The sequence below is a fragment of the Triturus cristatus genome, chromosome 8, assembly GCF_964204655.1.
Source record: "Triturus cristatus chromosome 8, aTriCri1.1, whole genome shotgun sequence".
Taxonomy (NCBI): domain Eukaryota; kingdom Metazoa; phylum Chordata; class Amphibia; order Caudata; family Salamandridae; genus Triturus; species Triturus cristatus.
The window spans coordinates 167,233,953-167,256,000 of NC_140591.1; the positions used below are offsets into that span (position 1 = coordinate 167,233,953).

At 44.6% G+C, this 22,048-nt stretch overlaps 1 protein-coding gene across 5 annotated transcripts in view; it reads right to left on the minus strand.

Moving 5' to 3' along the window:
* Positions 1–279: 279 nt before the first annotated feature.
* SH3BGR (SH3 domain binding glutamate rich protein) overlaps positions 280–22,048 on the minus strand; it is a 403,616-nt gene continuing 381,847 nt past the window's right edge. For 3 of the 5 annotated variants that reach the window (XM_085621246.1, XM_085621243.1, XM_085621242.1), the window contains 3 exons: positions 12,851–12,880; positions 10,357–10,414; positions 280–2,060 (listed from right to left, as the gene is read on the minus strand). In XM_085621246.1, the coding sequence (XP_085477372.1) occupies positions 10,391–10,414; positions 12,851–12,880 (54 nt within the window). In that variant the 3' untranslated portion in view covers positions 280–2,060; positions 10,357–10,390. The remainder of the gene's footprint in view (positions 2,061–10,356; positions 10,415–12,850; positions 12,881–22,048) is intronic. The other 2 variants (XM_085621245.1, XM_085621244.1) reach the window with 1 other exon arrangement.

Consider the following 22,048-nt stretch of genomic DNA (forward strand, 5'->3'; position numbering starts at 1 on the left):
CAGAAAGTATTATAGTGATGTTCTCCTGAGGAACTGTTGTTTTCAGTGTATGGTACTATAAAAAATGTAAAATAAAGTTTTGGGTTTTTTTTCTTTGAAAGAAAGGTTTTGTAGGATCACTACTTTTGTTTTCTGGCCACCTCCAGTCCTCGACCCCTTGCATCCCAGCACGGTCGCTTAGAAGCCAATGAGATGCGTGATAGAAGCTGCCTTTAAAAGGAAAACCTGAGGAATGACAGCTGCAGAAAAAAAGACATGAAACAAGAGTCTGACACCGAATTAGAAAAGTTTCTTTACCTTCACTGACACAAGCCACTCTTCCACTTCACAGAGGTTTCAAAGAGACAAAAGGATACATTTGGAGCATATTGGGAGAACTGTACTCACTAGCTCAGCATACTGGGGCCAATGATTTCAATATTTTAAATAAACCACTTACTGCAATATTCTAAGCAGACAGCTAATGTTTCATGACGAGTAATTTGGGATTGGCTGAAATAAGCCATTTTGCCACAGATTCCAGTACAACTATATTATGTTTGCAGGGTTTCTGGTACAGAGAGACACAATGCTCATAGCTGACAACTGGACTTGTACCACTGATGGTGGCATTCAGCCAGTCCTGCTTTTGAGACAACAGCACTAAGATACTGGGAAATGTAGTATGGCTGGAAATATGGGATTGGCTGAAACTCGACATAATGGCACAGGGTAAACTGGTGACTATTTACGGAAGAAAGTATCCAGTATATTTGTACTTGTCTTTTGGAAGCAATCACCCTTCTCGGTGTACATTTTTAAATGATCTTTTATTGGACATGTGTAGCCAATTTTTGACACTTGATACCCTTTAGACCTATGGCGATATATGATAAATAAGGTACTTTGTTAATGCCAACAGAACATGATACTTATAATGTGTTTTTTAAATCGCAATTCTACTGAAATGTTTTTTTTTATTGCACTGGTTTTAAAAAAAAGCCATCTGAAGCAGCCACATAGCCCTGATTTTTCGAAAATTCTCTTCTAGGTAAGCATTTTAAGATTCCAAAATATTTCCCTCTAACCATTTCAAATTAAATGTATATTTCCTATTCAGTGCTGCTCGGAGTTTGATCTGTGTGAAACAAGTAACTTAAAGGCGTTATGAAAAGGGATTTCTTAATTTTGTACTAGCAGATAGTATACGTTGCATGCAATTTCCATAAAAAAACATAATGTGGAAATTAAATAAAATGCAATTTGGAAAATAATAGAACAGAGCCTCTGCTAGATGAAAACAGAAGGAAGACACAGATATTTTCTTTACTGTCCCCGGATTCTTTAAGCACAATATCCCCCCAGTTTTCTCCTGCAAAGCGTGACCGTGTTTCAGGACACCTTCAGTCAAGTCCTGGCTTTTTACTCAACACAACTTGGCATGATGGGATTTTTAACCCTATACTAAATGTTAAAAGCAAAATTACAAGTCCCAGAATGCACCATGCTTCAGGCTAAAAGGTTAGGACTTTCAAAATGTCACACGTGGCCAGGATAAATTGCCAGCTAAAAAGGTAGGTGGCAGGAACACCTGGGGTCTTCCACATTTTCTAATTCCAACAATGTGCATTCAGTCGCAAGGCTAGGCCGTGCATTTTAAAAACCTTCATATTTTGGGGGTGTTGTCAATGACTCCACTTAATTGACAAAGCCAAGGTGTGTGATTAAACACTGCCTTTATTGAAGCAGTCACACATTTTTGATAGGTGCATCAAGCATTACAAGTAAATGCCATATGCAAAAATATACAGAGCGTGGGTGCCCAGGAGACTGCCCGAATGAGAGGCTGTATGCAGATCAGAGAGCACTGGCCTGAATTACCAGGCTTGTCTGTGCTGAGTTAGAAGTAGGAGGACACACACAATGCAGTAAGGCCAAAACAAAGATTCGAAATCTCAATAGGGCAGATCCAGTCCTCTCAAGTGCCTCTTGTTTCTCAAAAACATCAAGTGTCCATTGTTGTGACTTGAAAAAGGTGCTTTAGTTCCACTGGTGTTGCTCGAGCTTGTGCTTGCGGCATGCTGCAAAGGGAAAAAAACAAGATTTGATTACATATCATTACATAAAAGTACACTATATAAGAACGTCTACACTTGCACAAGTAAAGTAGAAAATGTTGAGTCACACAATGACCCAGAAATACATTATCTGGCAGAGATGAAAGATAACCCTTAAATGTTCCGGTCTCCGAAGACACCACCAACACCAACTTCCACAACTGCATGATGGACATCGTCAAGTGGATGAAGGACAACTGCCTGAAGCGAAATACAGACAAGACAAAGGTACTGATCTACGGTGACAAAGGCTCCCTGTGGGACGCCTCCTGTTGGCCCATGGAGCTTGTTCCCACACCAACCCCGACTGACAACGCCAGAAACCCATGCATCATCCTGGATAACAAGTTAACCATGACAGTCCAGATCCTGTCTCCTCTGCCTGCTTTTTCATCCCCGCAAGATCTTCAAATGTCTACCCCAAAGCTCCAGACACACCAACACCCATACCCTCATCTCCAACAACGCTCTCTACACAGGGACCCCAGGCCAACCCCTCCAAAGACTACAGGGAACTCCACTGGCTTGCTATTTAGAAAATATCCCTGACCTACGCATTCAATGCCCTACATAACTGCGAACCCGCCTACATGAACCACTGCATTCCTCTTGCTAGCCACCACCCTCTGCTTCTGAGGGAGAAGTGGAGGACGTTCTTTCGCCTACCTGGCAGCGAAGGCCTGGAACAAACTAACCCTATATCCCCATCTCTTCCAGAGTTCCATAAGGTTCTGAAGACCTAGTCCTTCGGCCTATCACTTGGTCCGTGTGAGCACCTGGATACCCCAATGGTTGAAAAGCTGCACTCTACCAATCGACTGCTTTATTGATTGATTAATTAATTGACTGTTGCCACAGCAAGGCCTTGTGGGGCTAAAGCAGTCAAAACAACAAGATATCAGACAACTTTGCATTCAAGAGTTGGATGTTGTGGGGGAATACAAGGCAACAACAAACTTCTCCCACTGTCCTCCATGTACAATTGTGGTGGATATACCACTGGCTGCTTAGGTGACCCCAACCATATTTGGCATTATAACAAAAACCGTCAATTGTCGCCACTCAGTCACCACGCATAGAGATGTAAGTTGTGCAGCCTTGGGTGCAGGATCCAACCCTCATGCTGCAACAGGTAGTCCTCCTGAAGGAGTAGCCTGATCAGAGGATAAATGATGATTGCCAGAAGTTCCAAACTCTCCACGCCCATTTCGTAGCAGCTAGGACTACTTGGGCCCAGTCTTTTTCAGAACTGTGGGTCGGAGAGGCATACAGGAGTCCCAACTCCATGTTGAAATAGTTGAACTTATTGAGGAGAAGGAGGAACGGCTCGGACAAGCACTGTCCCAGGTTGGTTCCAATAAAGGAGTGCTGTTGTGAAGGAGTCAAGTGTGACTTTGACACGATGGAAATGCTCACTGATGTCTGCCAGTCGGCCATCGTCTGCAGGTGACATACGACTGGTTGAGGCAAGCTCGCCTTCAGTAGCCAGTCTTCGAGGTATGATAAGACTGGTATTCCCAACATTTGAAATGGGCTTAGACCACCACCATCACTTCTGTCAACACTCAAGGTGCACTGGTTAAGCCAAACGGGAGCACGGACTGCTGAAAGTGCTCTTGGTCTACTTGGAATTGTAGCTAGCGTTCGAGGGACTGCAGAGCGGGAATGTGGAAAGAAGTCTTCTGCAAATCCAATGCCTCCATCCAGCCTCCTTGTCCAGAACAGCTAGAACTACTTGTGCCAGTGTGAACATTTTGAACTTGTCCTTCAAGAGAAAGAAGTTCAAAAGGTGTGTCATTTGTCCACTATAGGACCCAATGTAGTTTTCCCTTATGCTAGCCAAACCGTGCAGGCTGCACACGTTGTAGGCTGCTTTTGCTGTGCAAACATTACGAAATAACATCTTTGTTTTTGCACCACACTATTATTTCAGAAATAGGCTGCACATGTTTTTTATTCTGCTTTTCTACTGAGATTCAGTCTGAACATTTAGTACAAGCTCAAACAACATTGTGTCCTGTTATTCTCTGTGTTCGGAGACTAACACCTAGGCACAATAGAAGAGACCCAGCTACTGTTTAAGAGTAGAGCATTTCTTATCATCTAAATCGAGACTTGCCTTTTTAAAAATAAAGAGGAGGATTTCTAGCAGAGACGAGGTCCCACAACCAGAGCGCCAGCTTTGTGCAATCTGAGATGCAGACCAGAGAACGGCAAATGCCAGGTATGGGGCCAATCACCATCCCAGAGATCTTTGTTATATTATTGTGAGGCTAGGCGTAGGCAGATACACCAATAACCATGACAGGGCTTTTCATTGTGTAGGGTTTATTGGTGATGCTAATACATTACTAAGTTTTGTATGTTTTCTAGTTGCAGCACAGTTGCTTCATAATAGAGCACAATAGTTTCAATAGATATTGTAAACTGTTTCAGTGTTGTGTTTCGGTTTATTGTGGATATGAGTGAGGGAAAGAAAGGTGATGACATGTTACCGCTGTTCCCTGAGGTGACTATATTGTGGTTCTGGGGTGCCAAATTACCTGTTACTCTGGGAAGGTTAGGACAGCAGGTGAGGCAGTATGAGCTATTCTGGATTGGGGTTCATGGGTACTGATGTGATATGGTCACTCAGTCCCTACATAATGATGTTCTGTGATCCCAGGCATAGTTCTGGTTCAAAGCAGAATCCCTACAACAGGCGCAGATCAAAGATAGGACAGAGACCTCCATCCTTTTTCAGCACCAAGAAATAACGGGAGTAACAACCAGCCCCAATCTCTGATGCCTGATCCTCTCATTTGAGTTTGTACAAGTGGTCGACTGGGAGGTGTTGCGATGTGGGTGGCATAGCCGTAGGATGTGACAGGAAGGGTAGGGAGTAACTGTGTTCCGCAATCTGGACCACCAATTGATCGGATGTGATGCTTCTCCACCAGGGAGACAGAAGGCCGTGCTACCTCCCACTAAGTGATCATGTGCTACAATGGGTAGATTAAAGAGGGTTTGCGGCAGCCACAGGAGGGGCAACTGGGGCTTTAGTAGTATGTTGCCCCTGTTGGCTTGATCTCCAACCTCAATCATTAAAGGGTTAGGCGGTTTTTTGGTGCTGAGACACAAAGGCTACCCTGCCAAAGTTTTGAAAGGGAGCAGTCACCTGGGGGAAGGCACAGCTAGGCCTGCAGAGCGAGAATTAGCTTTGCTCTCCTTAAATTTTCCTCAGGCTGAGTCCACCGTTTCTCTGAACAGCTTACAGCTGCCAAAGGGCATGTCCGTTAGAGATTGTGAACCTCAGAAGATAAGCCCGTAGAGTGAATCCAGGCGTGGTGCAGAAGCACCACATTGGTCCAACTTTTCCTCTAACACAGTCAGTTGTGTACAGGCATGAGCAAATGGAGTACTTTGCTGCATCCTGGCCAACCATGATGAGGCACTGCAGGGTTGACCGTTTGTCATCTGGGACAGCTGGCAAGATAGCTGCCGTTCTGCCAGTACCTTCCCAGGAGGGAAGGTACTGGCAGTACAATATTCAATATTCATGGACCTGAATGCAAGGCTGGTGGAGTAAAATATATATTTGGCGCAAGTCTCCATGCCTTTTGATTCATTTTGGGAGTTGTTGGAAATGCATTAGGGTAACAGTGACTCGTGAATGACTGTACCACTAAGCTCTCTGGAGAAAATCTGGATCCATGGGAGCAGGTCTATGCCACCTTGCCACTTGCCTATTAACCGGGGCAAGAACCTGATTTAGCCTAAGTGTCCACCAGCACATCAACAGAGGCCTGATTGAGAGGAAGAAGAGGTTCTTGGCTTGTTTGGCTTGGGTTAAGCACCTCTGCTAAAACATTTGCATTCACCTCTGTTGTGTGCGGGAGGAGGTCCAAAACATCTACCACCCTCCCAATCACTGTTACGGAGGAGGCAGACTCCCAGGGCCTCAGCTAAGACACCACCAGATTGCAGACCAAGTGTACAAAAGAAAAAACAAGACAACAGGCCGTTTCAATTTAGGAATTCAGGATCTGGAATAACATCCCCATATTAATTTAGACTGCCCCAACACTGCTCTAATTTAGGAAAGAGTTAAACACTCCGTATTTAAAGAACACTACATCACAAAGCATTAACCGTCCACAACTCTGCTTCTGCTCCTGTTAATCATTGGCTTTCATCTTGCCTTTGACCATGTACAGTGCTCCTCTGTCTTTTGGCTGGGTTTGTGCTAGGGAAATACTAGATAAATACATACATATATAAATATATATGAGGTTAAGTCGTCCTTCAGGTACAGTCATGCACTAGAAAACAGACGAAGCGAACCCGTTGGATGGTGCAATATTATTTATTTAGTTCCCGACACCACCACCGCCATGACGCGTTTCAGCCCACGTGGGGCCTTGATCACATATATATGTATATATTTACTGTAATAACTTTGCTAATGGTAGTGTATGTTATTATTCTACTCACAAAACATTACAGTATGCTTTAATAAAACCTCAGATATTTTCTTCATCACACTTAAAATGAAATTATGGTTACTAAGCAACAACTGTAAAAAAAAAAAAAGAAGAAGAAAAATTACCCCCACACTATGGGAGAAAACTCCTATGGTGTGGGCATCATTTGTGGTTTTTGTTTTTCAAAAACAAAGCCAGCTGTCAACTTCTCCTACACTGACAGGAACTGCCATGATGGCAGTTCCTGCTAATGTACAGAGATGCTCGCAGGGCCGGGAGACATTTCTAAATTAGCAGGCAGACTAAAGGCAGGGAGGCAGACGTAAAGTCCTCTGCCTCCCTGTCTGCCTTTACTCCATCCATCAACTCCTAAATCTGGGCCTCTGTCTTCTGGGGGACAGTGAGCTGAATATTATGGTTCGGAATGCCATCACAAGCGATTGCCAGAAGATTATTGCAAGCATTCGTCCCATAATCTTTTGCATGTTTGATTGCCAGCAGTATGCCTGGAGACCCGAGACCCGAGACTGGGCAGCTTTCCAAGCCTACTACTGCTAACGTTTGTGAACTCCAATAAGTGGTAAATTTGCATCCATTTAAGTACTTCTATTAGTGCAGATGTGCTACTTTTTTGGTAAACCAGTCACTATATGCATTTATGTTCTTGATCCACAAAACGAACAAGTTAAAACCTCTTACTAAAATCAGGATAACAAGAAAAATAAATAAACACAGACACAGCAGGCCTGACTCAGGACCCAGCTCTAACTAGCAAGCCGAGAAAGCATTATTTGAATGGGGAGGCAAACTTCAACCAGCCTGCCCCTCCACCCAAAGCTAAACCCCTCCCTGCTTACGCGGGAAATCCCCTGTAAATATCCTCAAATTCAGATTGTAGATTCATGCCCCTGACAAGGCTGCGAAGTGCCCCGATTGTGATGGCGTTCGTCGGAGGCCCCTCTGTGTGCATAGGTGAAATAGGTGACTGGGTGTGGGACTGTTGTGTGGCGTTTAAGGGAAGCACTGGGCGTGGCTCGAAGCCGAGCTCCAACCTCCATTCTGTAGCTGCGATTAGGCATGAGATGATGCAGTAAGGTGTGCGCTCAGACTCTGCTGTGAATGTGAGAACACAGCTTTTCCTTAACAGTATCCTGTCTTGTGAATCTATGCTTGGAACACATTTTCCATTTGCCCATTCTTTGAATGTCTCAACATCTATCATCAGCAACCTGAAATCAAAGCTGCAGAACCTCCTCGATTTTTATGGGAAACTTGACAAAGTTTGTGAAAGTTCTCGAAGTGGGTGAAGTTTGTTTTGGCAAATGAATCCCAACCTTGTCATCACGTTGCGAAACTCTGAGGCCCTTTTCACTTGCAGTGCCTTGGCTGGGACGAGCCTGCTAAATAAACGATGTTGAAAGGATTCTTACAGTGCAGAACAGAGCTGTCTTTTTGGGGATCTTAACATCAGTGATTTGTAATGTGACTGCATACGAGGTAGAAAAACTCCACTATTAGCTTGACCCCTGTATCAGTGTGCCACAGACTACAGATGCAGGCCACAATCACGAAGGAACCCTTGAATGTTTGCCTCTTTACCAATACTATCTCAGATACTCGCCTCCCATCATGTGTTTGCAGTTTACGCTCCTCCGCTGCTCTACCACCGCACCTAATATCACAGCTGAATCCCATATTTAGGGTGACAATAGAAAGAATAAGAGTCTTTATACTACTGTAAGCCAATGCTATTCTTTCCCATGTTTCTACTACCATGTGTTTTATTTCTTAGTTCTCTTTATAGGTAGTGAGTGATAGCCTCTGGATGGTCAGTATCAAATAGACCCAGTTCTTTGTTCTGTTTTAGATTAAGAGATTGTCTTCTTCACTGAGTAATTGTACCATGTTGCTATTTTTACATTGCGCTTTTTGTCCTTGAGCCATTGTACCCAGTGGAGAGATAAATGTGTTCCAAGACCTAAGGCTAAACATTTTTAAACAATATATCTTACAATCACTTTCCGTTGTATTAGTTTTAGTACCTCTTCATTGATAAATCAATCTAATTGTTTCTAAATTATTTAATGTTACCTTTACGTTTCTTAAGCTTTGTAAATGTTTTTTTCTTTTGCTGACAGCTGGGCGGGGAGACAAAGTGAACCAAAAATTGAATAAAAACGAAACGTCATTGAAGTTGATGGCATTCATTATGAGAGTAACAGGGAGGAAAATAGCAGACAGGCACCCGACGCTTGCCCTATGTTTTAAGGGTTTTCGGAGGAACACGGATTCAGGACAACAGAGCCTTTTTTGGGGGGGGGGGACTTTTATTAGCATTTGCATTAAATCACAGCCGATTACAAACAATTGGGTCTTATGTCTCATCAGATCTAATGTTATCCACACCATTGCCACACAGAACATTACATATGTACATATTCGTTCCTCTGTAATTCCCCGCCCCATGAACAGTAAAGTACGTAAAATCGTCCCCAGTAGTACATCCATTGCATTTGTCATTCGCTCACTTCCAGATCTGATTCCTCTGGAGGAGTGGCGCACAAGTTCCCTCGATAAGTGTTCCATTTGCCCCATACCCTCGTCCATTTTCGTGGACACCCCCTATGAACGAACACTGTTTTCTCCTCTACCATTGCGCTGTCTAGGTTACGACACTACTGATGATGGGAGGGGACCGTCTGTGCCCCCAATGTTGAGCAATGTTCCGTTTTGCTAGTACAATACCCATGGTCGCCCAGCTCTGCTCCGCGTGGTTAAGGTCTGTTGGCTCCCACACATTAAGTAGACATCTCCTCGGTTCCGGGGAGACCTCAAAGCCACTCACTCGAGTGATCGTATCCATGACCGCCCTCCAGTACGAAGTAATGTTGGGACAGTCCCATAGTGTATGATAAAAGTAGCCCGCCACTCCGCACCCTCTAAGACAAAGCGGTGAATCAGCCCTCCCTATTTTGTAAAGTGTGGTCCTGGTATGATATGTTCTGTGCAATATTTTAAGTTGCACAAGCTTCAGTCTGGATGGGATTGCCACCTCCCGCGGGGATGCCAGGGCCTCCTGCCAGTCTTGATCATCCATCTCACCTACCTCGGCTTGCCACTTCTCTCTGAGATTGTGAGTGGGATCATTTTGGTTGTTGATCAGTTTGCGATATGTTAAAGAAATTGCCTTTTTAGTGAGGTGGTCCGTCAATAATCGATCCTCTAGTGGCGAGGACTCGGGGAGGTCAGTTCCAGGGGGTATGGCCTTTGTTAGTGCGTGTTTTATTTGAAGGTATCTGTAGTGCTCCGTCCCTGCCATCTGGTATGTTGCTTGCAGCTGTGCAAAAGTGACTACTCCCCCCTTTTTCCACAGGTCTCCTACCACAGAGATGCCTATTTGATCCCAACGGGAGAAACCTTTGCTGGTGCGTAGCTTACCAAACCTAGGGGTGTCCCAGAGTGGCGTCTGTTGTGTTGTCACTCCCTCCCAACCAAGCGCTCGCTGTGCTACAAACCAGACATGCACGGTGTGGGCAGTGGGGCCAATCAGTGCTTGTTTCCGAGTTTTATCATACAGGGCACCCATGATTCCATCCGTGACAAGAGTATGCCTGTCCATGACAACAGAGCCTTTTGAAAAAAGAGTACATGAAACAGATATGGCAGTTTTGTTACTCATGTTTTTAGGCCCTGTAAGGCTTCAACCAGCCTGCTCAACATTTTTATTGTTCAAAACAAATGCTACATTTCGTTTCATTCTATCGTGCAAAAAAATCCATAGGTGTGTCAAACATTACCTTTCAGGAAATACGGACGTAGTAAGGAGCCATTTTATAAAGCTTCCTCCTCTCCTTCCTACAGGATTGCAGACACAAAACAAAGAAAGAAAACAGAGAAAGGATTTAGACAGACTCACAACAGAAACATAGAAAGGAAATAGAATGATAATCAGTTCGCTTTTTACAACAAAGAGGCTACACAGCTGTTGCGTTGAAACACAAGCCCTCTGTGTAGCCTTTTCTGCAGACATCATGCTCTCTCTGTTCCAAAGAAGAGTTCTGGCATCGTTTTTTTATTAAAAAAAAAGAAACATATTCAATGGAATCAAATATTTATGTACAGTTTTACTTGGCATAGAAAATATCACTTTCAATCACAAAATAATGAAAATGTATCCTTGTTAACTCTTGAGATGGTTCGTGTTCAAACTTACAGGCAGGGGGCGTCGCATAATTTTTACTCTATTGCAACAAACATCCACTCTCTAGAACTTTGTAACTCTGAGCTCAGAATGTGATGGACGGTCATTTATTTCCACCGAGCAGTACAAACTAGAAGAATCTCTCTCGGACAGCAAGGAGATAAAAACAGGGCATCAGGACTGTTCAAACACGCCATTCTTACTTGTTGAGACAAATAGAGGACAGATAGGCCAATAGGAAATGGTACAAGGTTGAATGCTTGTCGTAGTTCTTCATGTATGTTTGTTTCAGGGTTTTAGTTACAAATGTGATTTACTTCTGGTGTCTCGTGAATTTGTTTCAGGGTTTTAGTTACAGATGTGGTTTACTTCTGGTGTCTCGTGAACATCCTGCGAAGGTATGAGTATCTTTCAGGTAGGAGGTTAGACAACCTTGAACTGTTAAGCCAAAGATACTGAAAGTGATTCTGGCTTTAACAAGCAGACAGGGGAGATTCTTCAGGATGAAGTTACTGCTAATTGATTTAACCATAAATTTGCAACCAAAGCTAGTAGTCCATTCCAGGCGGAAGAGTGACATGTTAGCTATTCCAAACAGGATTTTCTCAGGTTATCTGATTAAACCTTAACATGAACAACTGATCAAAAGTGAGACTTCAGATCTTTAGATGGAACATTATGTTAGTTGTCTGCTAACTGTAATATTTCAAGTAGAAGACTGCAAAGTCTTAATCAGAGACAGGAGAAGGTGTGCTTCCAGGTTTACGTTGGAGTAGTGATTTGCTTCTGGTGCTAAGATAACCTTCTACATAGTAAAGCTTATTCTTCATGTTCCAGGGACAGCTTATGTGGATTACCTTCATATTGTTCAGAAGATATTATGTACTGAGTTAAACGTAAGTAAGCAATCAACTAACTCAATTAATGATTTCCTTCCTTAGCTTGAAGCCTGATTGGATATCTGGTGCTGCGACTCATGTCTTTATGTCATTATGTCAATGTTAAATCCTAGATATTATCCTTATGCAATTTGAGTGGGAAGATGCCCACTGGGAATAAGGTGTTAAACCAGTTTGGTCGACTGGAGGCAAGTCTTTGGAGTGCAGAAGGAGACATTCTGGTCTGTTGTGATTTAGTTTGAATGAAATGGAGCTCATTCAATTCACCAACTGTTTTGACATAGGTTTCCACGGTTGCCAAGCCAGATAGATTAGACATGTTTAGGTTGCACCTGAGTGGCATCTCCATATTGATGGATGGCTACGTTGTCTCCTGTTACAGCTTCTTCTACAGATTCCAAGTAAAAGTTGATCAGGGAGAGTCAGCAGTCAGAGGAAAGAACCCAAAGCTTCCCAAAAAGGGAAATAGTAAGAGATCAGAAAGATTACAGCTTCACGTATTGTGATCGATAGTTGCAGAATGAGAAAGAAGAGTAAAGGAATACACCTTGAAGTCCATCTTCAAGAACAGGACAGTAAGTAGTCCCTCATGGTGAAAAGTATCAAGCAAGTCAAAGAGGATGAGCCGGAGTATGAGGCAGGCCTCATCACTGCTTTCAACATGCATGCGGTCATCCAGTACCATAAAATAACTTGAACGTAGCTCTCAGAGCATTTGGTTTCATTTGGTCTCTAAATACAAGGGTAATAACGCACCTCCTGCTTGAAGTAACATTGATGCAGGATGTAGTGGCAAACTCAAAATTAGAGCCAAAATAATTTCTAATAGAATTTCAAACATCCACCATAATCCTGTAATGAGATGCATGTCTTAAGAAGTCATGGCAAACATGGCACTGAAGATGCATCACATTCAGAAAATTAGTAATTCCTCTACAATGTCACAACCATTTACAGTACAAAAGAAACATACAGAGCGCACAACCGACTTGGGATGTCGAATCTAAATGAACCAAAATATCAGCACAACTCATTAGATGTAAATATCCAACAGTAGAGTCCCCATTTTAAGGAGTTGTATTGATCATAAACAAGTCTTGAAATAGAGAGAGGTATACACCAGTTTCTAAAATTAAGATATTAAAATATTCCAGTCTTCAAAATAAATGTTTGAGGATGCACCACTATTACCTGCTCTTCATCCTCCTCTTCTGCCTCCTCCTTCATAAATAAATGTAAAAAGTGATTAGCAAAGGCAGCACTATGCCAGGGATAAACTCAACCTATGGATGGCACTGGAGGAATCCTAATCACATATATGGTTACAATTAAACTGTTAATAGGGTAAACGTGGAAGGAGTTAGGTGTGGTTAGAATCAAAGTAGATGTGAATGAGATATTAGTGTGATGGCTATTTAGTACAACACATTTATTCGTTAACATCTCTACCATGAAGAAGGATGACTGGTCTCAGATTGCCCCTTTAAGAGATTGACCAAATGATTTCTTCTTCAAGGTACCATAGGTGACATTCTATAAATGGAAGTATGTATAGCGCTGGTCCTCCAGAGCCACAACCATGACACAGCTTCAGAATAATCACTGCCTATGTAAATGATTCCAGGTAGATTTATAGCATGTCAATTTATTGCTTGTGGATATCCTGGAGATCTAGCTTGACTCTGGCCCTCGAGGAATGAGACTGGTCAGAATCTGGCGTAGCAGACGCAGGTAGAACCACCAGCAGAACTTTGCAGAAAGGCTGATAAAATAATCTATTTGGCCATGAATTCTTTGGACATATATTTCTTCATCAGTGGTCACAGTCTTTTGGGGTTTGCTTGCCAACTCCTGGTTCTCAGTGCAGGTCTTTAGAACAGATTGTACTTTCTCAGTGTTTAATTTGTTGAAGTCACAGAGGGCCTTTGCTCACCCTTTAATAAGTCGGAAGTTCTTATGTACATCTGGCAGATTTTTAAGACGCTCTTAAGGCACAATTCATGTTAAGACCCATATGACTGACTTAACATACAGCTGCCATAGACATAGTCAATCTCTGCACGAGGCAAGGGTTACCTACCTTTGTCGAGTCCAACCACCGGCTGGAGGTTTGGCCTGTCAGTTTGCTGGAGAACTGCTCCAGCTAATCTCAGTGGAACTAATCTAAGAACATGGTAACAAACTTAAGCCACCACAGTTAAGCCCCTGGGACAAGTGGCATCAGATAACATCTACAATACACCGGTCAAGTTACTGAGGGGGTTGGAGAAGGGCAATTAGATACTTGCTATGCTGCTGGGTTTTGTAGTACATTGTCGACCATTAGTATTGCCTTGCCTTATAGCATTCTATGATGCCTGTGGGTGCTACAGCACGCAATCCCAGGGATCCAATTAGAGACAGCGGTCTAGGTCATATTGTGACAAAATGTTCTCTGTACTATGTACTGCTCTGTGTGGAATTGGGTAGTGTTGTTACGTTGAGTGAGCTGTGACTGTGCAGTTGTGACGTCAGTGGTCTGCTGGAGGACATATACCAGTTGCTTATGCATCTATCAGGTAAAATAAGAAGCTAGTTTAATGGTGATTACAGGTAGATTACACCAGGGGCGGCTTGTTGTGTGATGTTAATGCATGGTGTGCCTTGGTGGCAAGAGCTGGTGAGAGCAATAATATAGTCTACAATAGGGCACATAGCTGAGATGTTGGTAATATTTAGGACATTGTGGCTTGCTTATCTTAGAAATTAATTGAAAACTACTAGATTTCACAATGACTGCAGGGATAAAATTAATTAAATTCAACTGCTTAATTAGGATCTATCTGGTTGTTGTGTCCATTTATGCACCTGTGTTTGGTAGCATTGATTTGATAATTTCTCGTTACGTGAAAACTAATACAGATATTTTTAAAACAAATGTATTGGACCTGAATGACATTGACCGCATTCCACAATGTTAACCTCAGGTTACCAAAGCGGTGTTCCAGATGTACGTGTGAGACTGCGGTTATGTACATACAGTTTGACAGTATGCAGCGGTACACACCTTCTGGCGCTAAATCTCAGAACAGGAAGAGTAGATTTGGGGACTGGCATGTCGAACCTATTGTGCTAAATCTCTATCACCCCCTGCGTCAGAACTGTATTATATAATACTGTACATAAATACATAAGTAAATAAATAGACAAAGAAATAAATGACCTTTTATAGAACTGGATCTTCTTATTAGCCAAAAGCATTATCCCAATGAACTGAAAATGCTTCTATGGCTCGCATTACGGGCTCTGGCTCCATTACTTGGGGACCTAGGGCCGTATTATGTAGCGGGTGTACTGTTCATGTCTGAGCCACTACATGTGCGCCAGCGCTAACAGCATTACAGGAGTGGGAGTTCCACTGCAGCCCTGTTCTGTAGTACTAAAGTTCCCTGGGGGCTAACAAAGTAGGTGCACAAGCCTGTGCGCCCCTCGGGTCAGCCCTTCGTTTTATTTTCCATACAATATACCTCCCCTGGTCACATCATTCTTCCTTATGGATTTTCCTACAACCTTTAAGCCTATTCCCTTTCCTCACTTTTCACCCCTCCTCTAGGCAAGCACATCGGACTGTTTCATGGCGATTGGCCATTGGATGACACTATGATCCTTAATAATAAAAACAAGAGACAGAGGTCTTATACTTTCCTTCCTCTACTACACATGTGTCTACTTTACACAATTTCCCTCCTGACACCCTGACCTACGACCCATCAGCCAGAATTATTGGTGTTCTCTTCAGCCCTATCATGAGAAGGGACTCTTGTACCATGTTTCAAATACACACATGAAATGTGCTTTCATGCCTTACAATGCATCCAAAAACATTGCTAAATGTCTTTGTTAAGGATAACTATAACAATTTGCTAGCAGGCCTCCCCCAACACTCCTATGCGCTCCTCGATAAAGTCCTAAATGTAGAAACACAAGCACTTTTCAATTTCCCCAAACACTCTCTACCTCATTCTATCGCAAGCAAGTGGCTGGCTATCTGCTAAAAACAGGGCACTGTGCAAATTACTGACACCAGTCAATAAAACTGCCCCTGACAATCGTTATACCCCACTGACCCACTATAACTGTATCTATGCCAGGCTAATCAGAATTTTCTTGTTTCAGCCAAACCAACGTGTGGTTCAATTTGATTCCAGTCTGTTTGTCTACTGTGTTCCCTCCATGGACCCTGCTTAAACCTGCCATCTGTGCCCCATAATTCAAGAATGTAAACAGCCCTAAAGAATCATTGCCCTCTCCAACATAGGACAGACCACAGGAACTGCCAGGAAACCCTATCGAACACTTTCTCAGAGTCCAAGAGGAGAATCCCCAGCGGTGACCCCGTGGCCTGTGCCCAGTCGAGAAGGGCTATTACATGGCGGACATGATCCGATGTGTCCCTTCCTGGGATAAACCCATGTTGGTGTAGAGAAACCAGAGGGGTAATTACCTTTCCAAGTCTAATTGCCAAAAGCTTCGAATAGATTTTACTATTGCAATTGATCAAAGTTATAGGCCTATATGATGCTGGATTGAGTTTTCCTAAAAACAATAATAGTTGTCTTCTGCCAAGAATCAGGAATGTGATTTTTTCGAGCTTGTTCAAATACGAGCATAATATCATGCTTAAGTACTTGTCGAAATGTCCTATAGAATTCAAGGGGAATACCGTCCGGACCGACAGCCTTACCATGGCTGAAGAGGTTATTGCAAAGTCTATTTCTTCCCATGTGAACTGGGCTTCAAGTGTCTCAATTTGATCCTGAGTGACCTTCGTTGTTTCCATACCATTGAAAAAATCTTGCAAAGGATCTATCCCTGTTAAGGCCGGTCCCTCAGCATAAAGACATTCAAAATTCCTGCCGGGGAGTCCTGGACTTGCCCTACATGATCCTTAATTTTGCAGATGCGATTGGCTACTTCAAGCTGTTGCAGTCGCTTGGCCAATATCCTGCCTGTGTTTCCCCCCCCCAGCTCATATGACTCAGCCCTATGCTGCATATATTTGGCTGCCACCTCGGTGCCAAAATGGCAATGGATTTTAAATTTTATGTTGGCAACACGCTGATGACATTCCTCTATGCTTGTACCGCCCTGGATTCTACTCATTAATTCACACTCCGCCATCATACAGAGCATATAATGCCTCTCGGGCCAGACAATTATTAAGACAGATCAAAACAGCACAAGGCTTTTCAACAGCTTGACCGATCTTCTTGCGTTGATTGAAAGGAAACCGATGGGCCCTCTGGAGTTCAGTTTTCCAGTTCAATTGCTTCGGATCGGGGGACTGCTTCTGTAAAAAGTTCCATGACGAACTGGCGAGTATCTGTGCCTTACTTGCCTTCTGGGATGCCCAATATCCGCAGATTATTTCTTCTTGACCGATTCTCAAGGTCAGTCAGTTTCCATAATGTATCCGTCTTCTGGGCTTCCAAGGAGTGAGCAAGGGACTTTTGCGCTACAAGTTCATCCTCAAGTGTGGAGATTCTTGCTTCCACTTCTCCAATTCTAGCGGCAAAATCAGAACAGGTCTTAGCCACCCTGCGTATTGAGTTCTGCAATTTACGGTAAGCCCCCTGAGTACGTGAACTCTCCAAACGAGTCTACTCCCTGTGAGCCAAAATACTCTGGTAGATGGTAGAGAGGGTAATTTCACTGGGCGTAGCTTGATTTAAACTTGGGGCTCCTAAAGCTGTCACTTCATCGGTTGCGTCATTTCCAACCAGTTTAGGAGAGAAAGAGTAGTCCCAGACCATTGAGCCTGCTAAGCAAGAGACCTTGTCTAAAGCAGGGGTGCCAAGTTCCCTTTTTTGGACAGTTGCAGAGATATGAGGAGAGTTCTCTCCAAACTCTCCCTCACCCAAGCGGAGACCGCATGCATCACTCTCAGCCTCCGCCCAATCCCTCCCAGGGCTTTCGTCCCCTGAAGAGTTAGAGGGATCCAACATAGAATAAAATGTATCCCCCGAGTCCCCCTCCTTCACAGGGCTCAGAGCAAGTTTCTTCATCTTGGAGGTCAGAGAGGGGTTTTGTTGCCATTGAATCTGAACTCGATACACTCAGCGCATTCCCCTGGCCCCCACTCCGAGAGACTACATTCTCCATAAGGCATTGTTCTTGCACTCTGACCATTTATCCACTTCCAATAATTCCTGGCCCCAAAGTCACAACCGACTCATCCTGACTTGCTTCAAATCCAGCATATTCATTTCCTCCACTTAACACGCCCTGCTCCGCCGCCCCTCCAATGCTGCTTGCAATGAAATCACTCAAATCTGTCCCATAGGAAATCACAGTACCCTGACTCTCTTTATCTGGAAGAACGAGAGTTTCAGATTCTGCCGGTGATACAGGGGTCACTACACGTTTCGCTGAAGATTTAGCTCCAGATAACGCATCTTCAACATTTTTATTTTTCTGACTTTGTGCCTTGAACATCGAAGAAACCGTCTGACGGGCGTTGTAGGAAGGTGGATATCTGACTATGGTTACCCCCAACTTTTTGCCTAGTGTCTAGCTGGTTTTTCGACTTAGTTGGCCTGAGATCCTGCCATTCAGGGTCTCAGGCTGCCTGCTCTCTCTTTAAAATGGACTCCATGTACCCTAGGTACATACACAATTGGTAAGGATCACCTTATTGGACCCTGTACAGTGTACCCTAGGTACCCAGGGCATAGGTGTACCCTAGGCCTGCCAGGGGCTGCAGCATGTATTATGCCCCCCCTGGTCTGGCCTTCCAATCAGACACAACTGGCTGATCACACAGCTGGGGCAAGGTCTTGTAATCACCCCTTGCTTAGATATAGTATACCTATATCTACCCTTAATATAGACACATGTGTACCTATCAGCCACTCCTATGGCAGGCCTTAACAATCCTGGAGGCAGAGTGCTTGGTAACATGTGAGATGGTGCTCTAGCATGAGCTGAGCCTGTCTGCAGCTTTCGGAACCATGTCCTTATAGCTGTTCTATGATATAGCCTACCATATACTCTTAAAGTGCCTTATAATCTTAAACGGTTATGGTAACTATGGTTTGGCTTTATCAAAACATGTTGTGTAAGGTGTCTAACACTTTGGAATAATACCCCCATACCATTTCTGGTGATGAGGATATTATTCCTCCCTTCTAGAGGGAGAGACATGTTAAAATCCTACTTTGCTGTGCAACTCTAACCCAATCCTCAGCATTACAAAATGGATGCTGCTGCCACAGACACAAGTCTGACCTCCTGCTGCTGGGAGTGATCCCGGCAAGGGAGGCTTGGACAATAGGTTTCCTGCTTGGGGAGGTGCTAGCACCTCCCCAGACAGACTTTAGTGTATTGGGGCAGGGAGGGCTGAAAGGAATGAGACATGCCTGGGACACACAAGGTGTCCCATGCATAGTCCAGTTCAAACCGGTGCTGGGGCACTCCAGCCCCAGTCCTGGCGCGATACTGGACAAAGGAAAGGGGGCGTAACCACCCCCCTCCCAGGTCCCACCCATAAGGCGTGACCTAGCAGGCAACCCAGCCCCCCCAGATTAGTATAAGAGTGGTAGCTGGGCCCCAGGAGATTATCCTGAACCTGCAACTTGAACAGAAACTCTGGACCTTCGACATTCGACGAAAGAAGAAGACTGAAGAATCTCCCTTGTGGCCAAGGAGTGGCTACCCTGTGCAAACAGGCACCATCAAGAGACTTATCCTTTGCTTTGCTGAAGTTCTATGAGGGACCGACTGCAGAGCCCGACCAGAGCCTTGACTTCCAGACTTCTCCGACCCTGATCCACATCCACAGCCGAGCTGAGATCCGTGGAGGCGACGAGAGACGTGGGACTGGCTACCTGGGAAAAGTGGCGAGTATCTTCCAGCGCAGCTTCTGAGGTACCCTCGAAGTTGTGCACCGGGGATTGAGAAGCCCCAACCCCAAGCACCATCTGCACCGAAGATCAGCCCCCCACACTCCACGAGTCCTGCGTGGGGCCCTTCTGCATTTTCCTGCTTGCCGCGTCTGTCCGGTTGCTTGCCCGTTGGCTAGCGGCCTTTGCAACGACACACCTTTGAATCTTCACTGCTGGTTTGGCTCCTCCAGACTGGCTCCCGCTTCTCTGCAAAAGAGAAGCACCCCAGACCTTCCTGGTCTGCACCAGAAGCAAGTCCTCCATTCTTCGTGGGTTCCGCTTGCCAAGGCTTGGTGAGTCCTAGTTCAACTTAGACGCCGCCGGCAGCAAGAGCCTTCGTGGGACAGCTAGCCTCCTGGTCCTGGTCATCCTCGACGTCTCCTGGTACCCGTAGCTGCTGCGACAAGCTTCACCTCTTCACCTGCAATCTTCACGACATCGCCTGGTTCCTTCCTGGTTCCACGTGGTCACTGGCTAGTGACCCAGACTCTGTCCCTTCTGCTTGCAGGTATCCTCTCTTCTTGATACCAGCCTTGGGATCCACCGGACACTCTTCACTGACTGCCTGTCAGCAACTTTCCTTCAGGCATCCATAGAAGTCCACGACGAAACCCGAGGCAAGTTCACACCTATGCACCCGCAGCCTGTGGGCTAGGTAACTTGGGTACGTCGGTGCTCACAAGGGTAGTGACTATCCTAGGGTCTAGTTTCCGAGTCTCGACTTTCTAGCTACTCCAGAAGTGTCCTAAAACTGCTTATTTCTAACTGCTAGTGATTCTATTGACTTTTACGCATTACGCGTGAGTGTTTCCACTCTGCACCTGAATCCCGTGGGCCTCCCACTTCCTAACTGTTGGTAGTGTAGTGTAGCCCCAGCGATTCCCTAGGCCTAGGCCTATTTATTTCCATGACAGTGGTCCTTATACCACTTCTTTAGTATATGGTTTGCGTGGCCCCTAGGGCCTAACTGTATTACATACCTGTGTGACTTAATGTATGCTTGAATAAGACTGTGTTGTACTTACCTCGAATCTCATAAAGAGTGCTGAGGGTTTGACTAGAATAAATACACTTTATTTTATATATATATCTGTTGTAGTGTCCTTTCATTTGGTATTCAAGGGATTATATATGGTATCACAGCTGGCTTCACATGCCATTCAGAGTTTAGCCTAAGACTGCTCTTGTCCATGCTACCACTAGGATAGCTGGTCTATAAGGTTGACTTTACAACCAATCACCATAAGGGTTGTTTGGACTGATATAAGGTGTACACTAGAACTAGTGACATCATACATCAGGCCAACTTCTCACAGGCGTGAGCAGAAATACCTCCTCCGCCTGCTCGGCCCGCAGCACGGTCTGTGGTTCCTCCCGTTCCTGGCCGGCTAGCAGCTGCCCCTGCAGCCGACCGGCATGTCTCAGCTTCACCTTCACTAGAGTTAGGTGCAGTCTTTCCAGGACTTCCAGAGCCCGCGGCGGCCCCCTGGTCTCAGACCCCTTTCTCGCCGTCTTTGTAGCCATCGGGGTTATCGGGCAGGATCGAATCGTGGAGACCGCTGCCTAGAAGAGAGGACTTACACAAGCCAAGCGAGAAGGTGCCGGCAGCTCCACATGCCACAACCACGAGTACCAAATCATGCCCAAGAGCACGGCAACTCCTTTTCTTCCACAGTCACACCGCCTCGAACCACATACATAGAGGGGGGGGATGTTGTTCAAGAGAGCACCAAGAGCCAGCTCACTCGGCCAGTATCGCGGCCGCCATCTTGCCCCGCTTTGTACAAGCAGTTAAGGCATTGTATCTATCTCCAGAGGCGGTGATCTGGATTTCAGGGCAGGATTCCAGGCCATTTACTATCAGCAGAGGCACAAGGCAGGGGTGTCCTTGCTCACCTCTGCTTTTTGCTCTGTATATTGACCCCTTCCTAAGAAAACTTGAGCTAAGTCCCCATATTAAAGCGGTCAGGATTGGGGAGGTCGAGTACAGGGCATTGGCATACGCAGACGATATTGTAGTACTTACGAGCGATGTTGTCTCTGCCTTTCCAGTGGTGAAAGATTTAGAAGATCGGTTTGGCGCTCTTTCGGGTTACAAGCTAAATGTGGATAAGACTCAAATTCTCTGTTCAGGCATGATCTGCCCCTCAGACTTTCCAGTCGACTCAGAGGCTACCTATTTTGGTATTACAATTACAACTGCGGTTGATAGAATACCCAAATTAAATATCAGTCCAATAATTGAAATCGCTAATAAGAAATTGGAGAGGCTGGATCACTTACACCTCTCTCTTTTTGGGCAAAGTAATGTTATTAAGATGTCGATCTTACCCAAACTTCTGTATCTTTTTAGGACTATTCCTCTTGAGTTTTCTTCTTCCTGTTTTGTAAGGCTAGAAAGGATATGTTCTAGGTTCCTTTTGGGTTATCGCAGGTCTAGAAGAGCGACTAAATGGATGATTCTCCC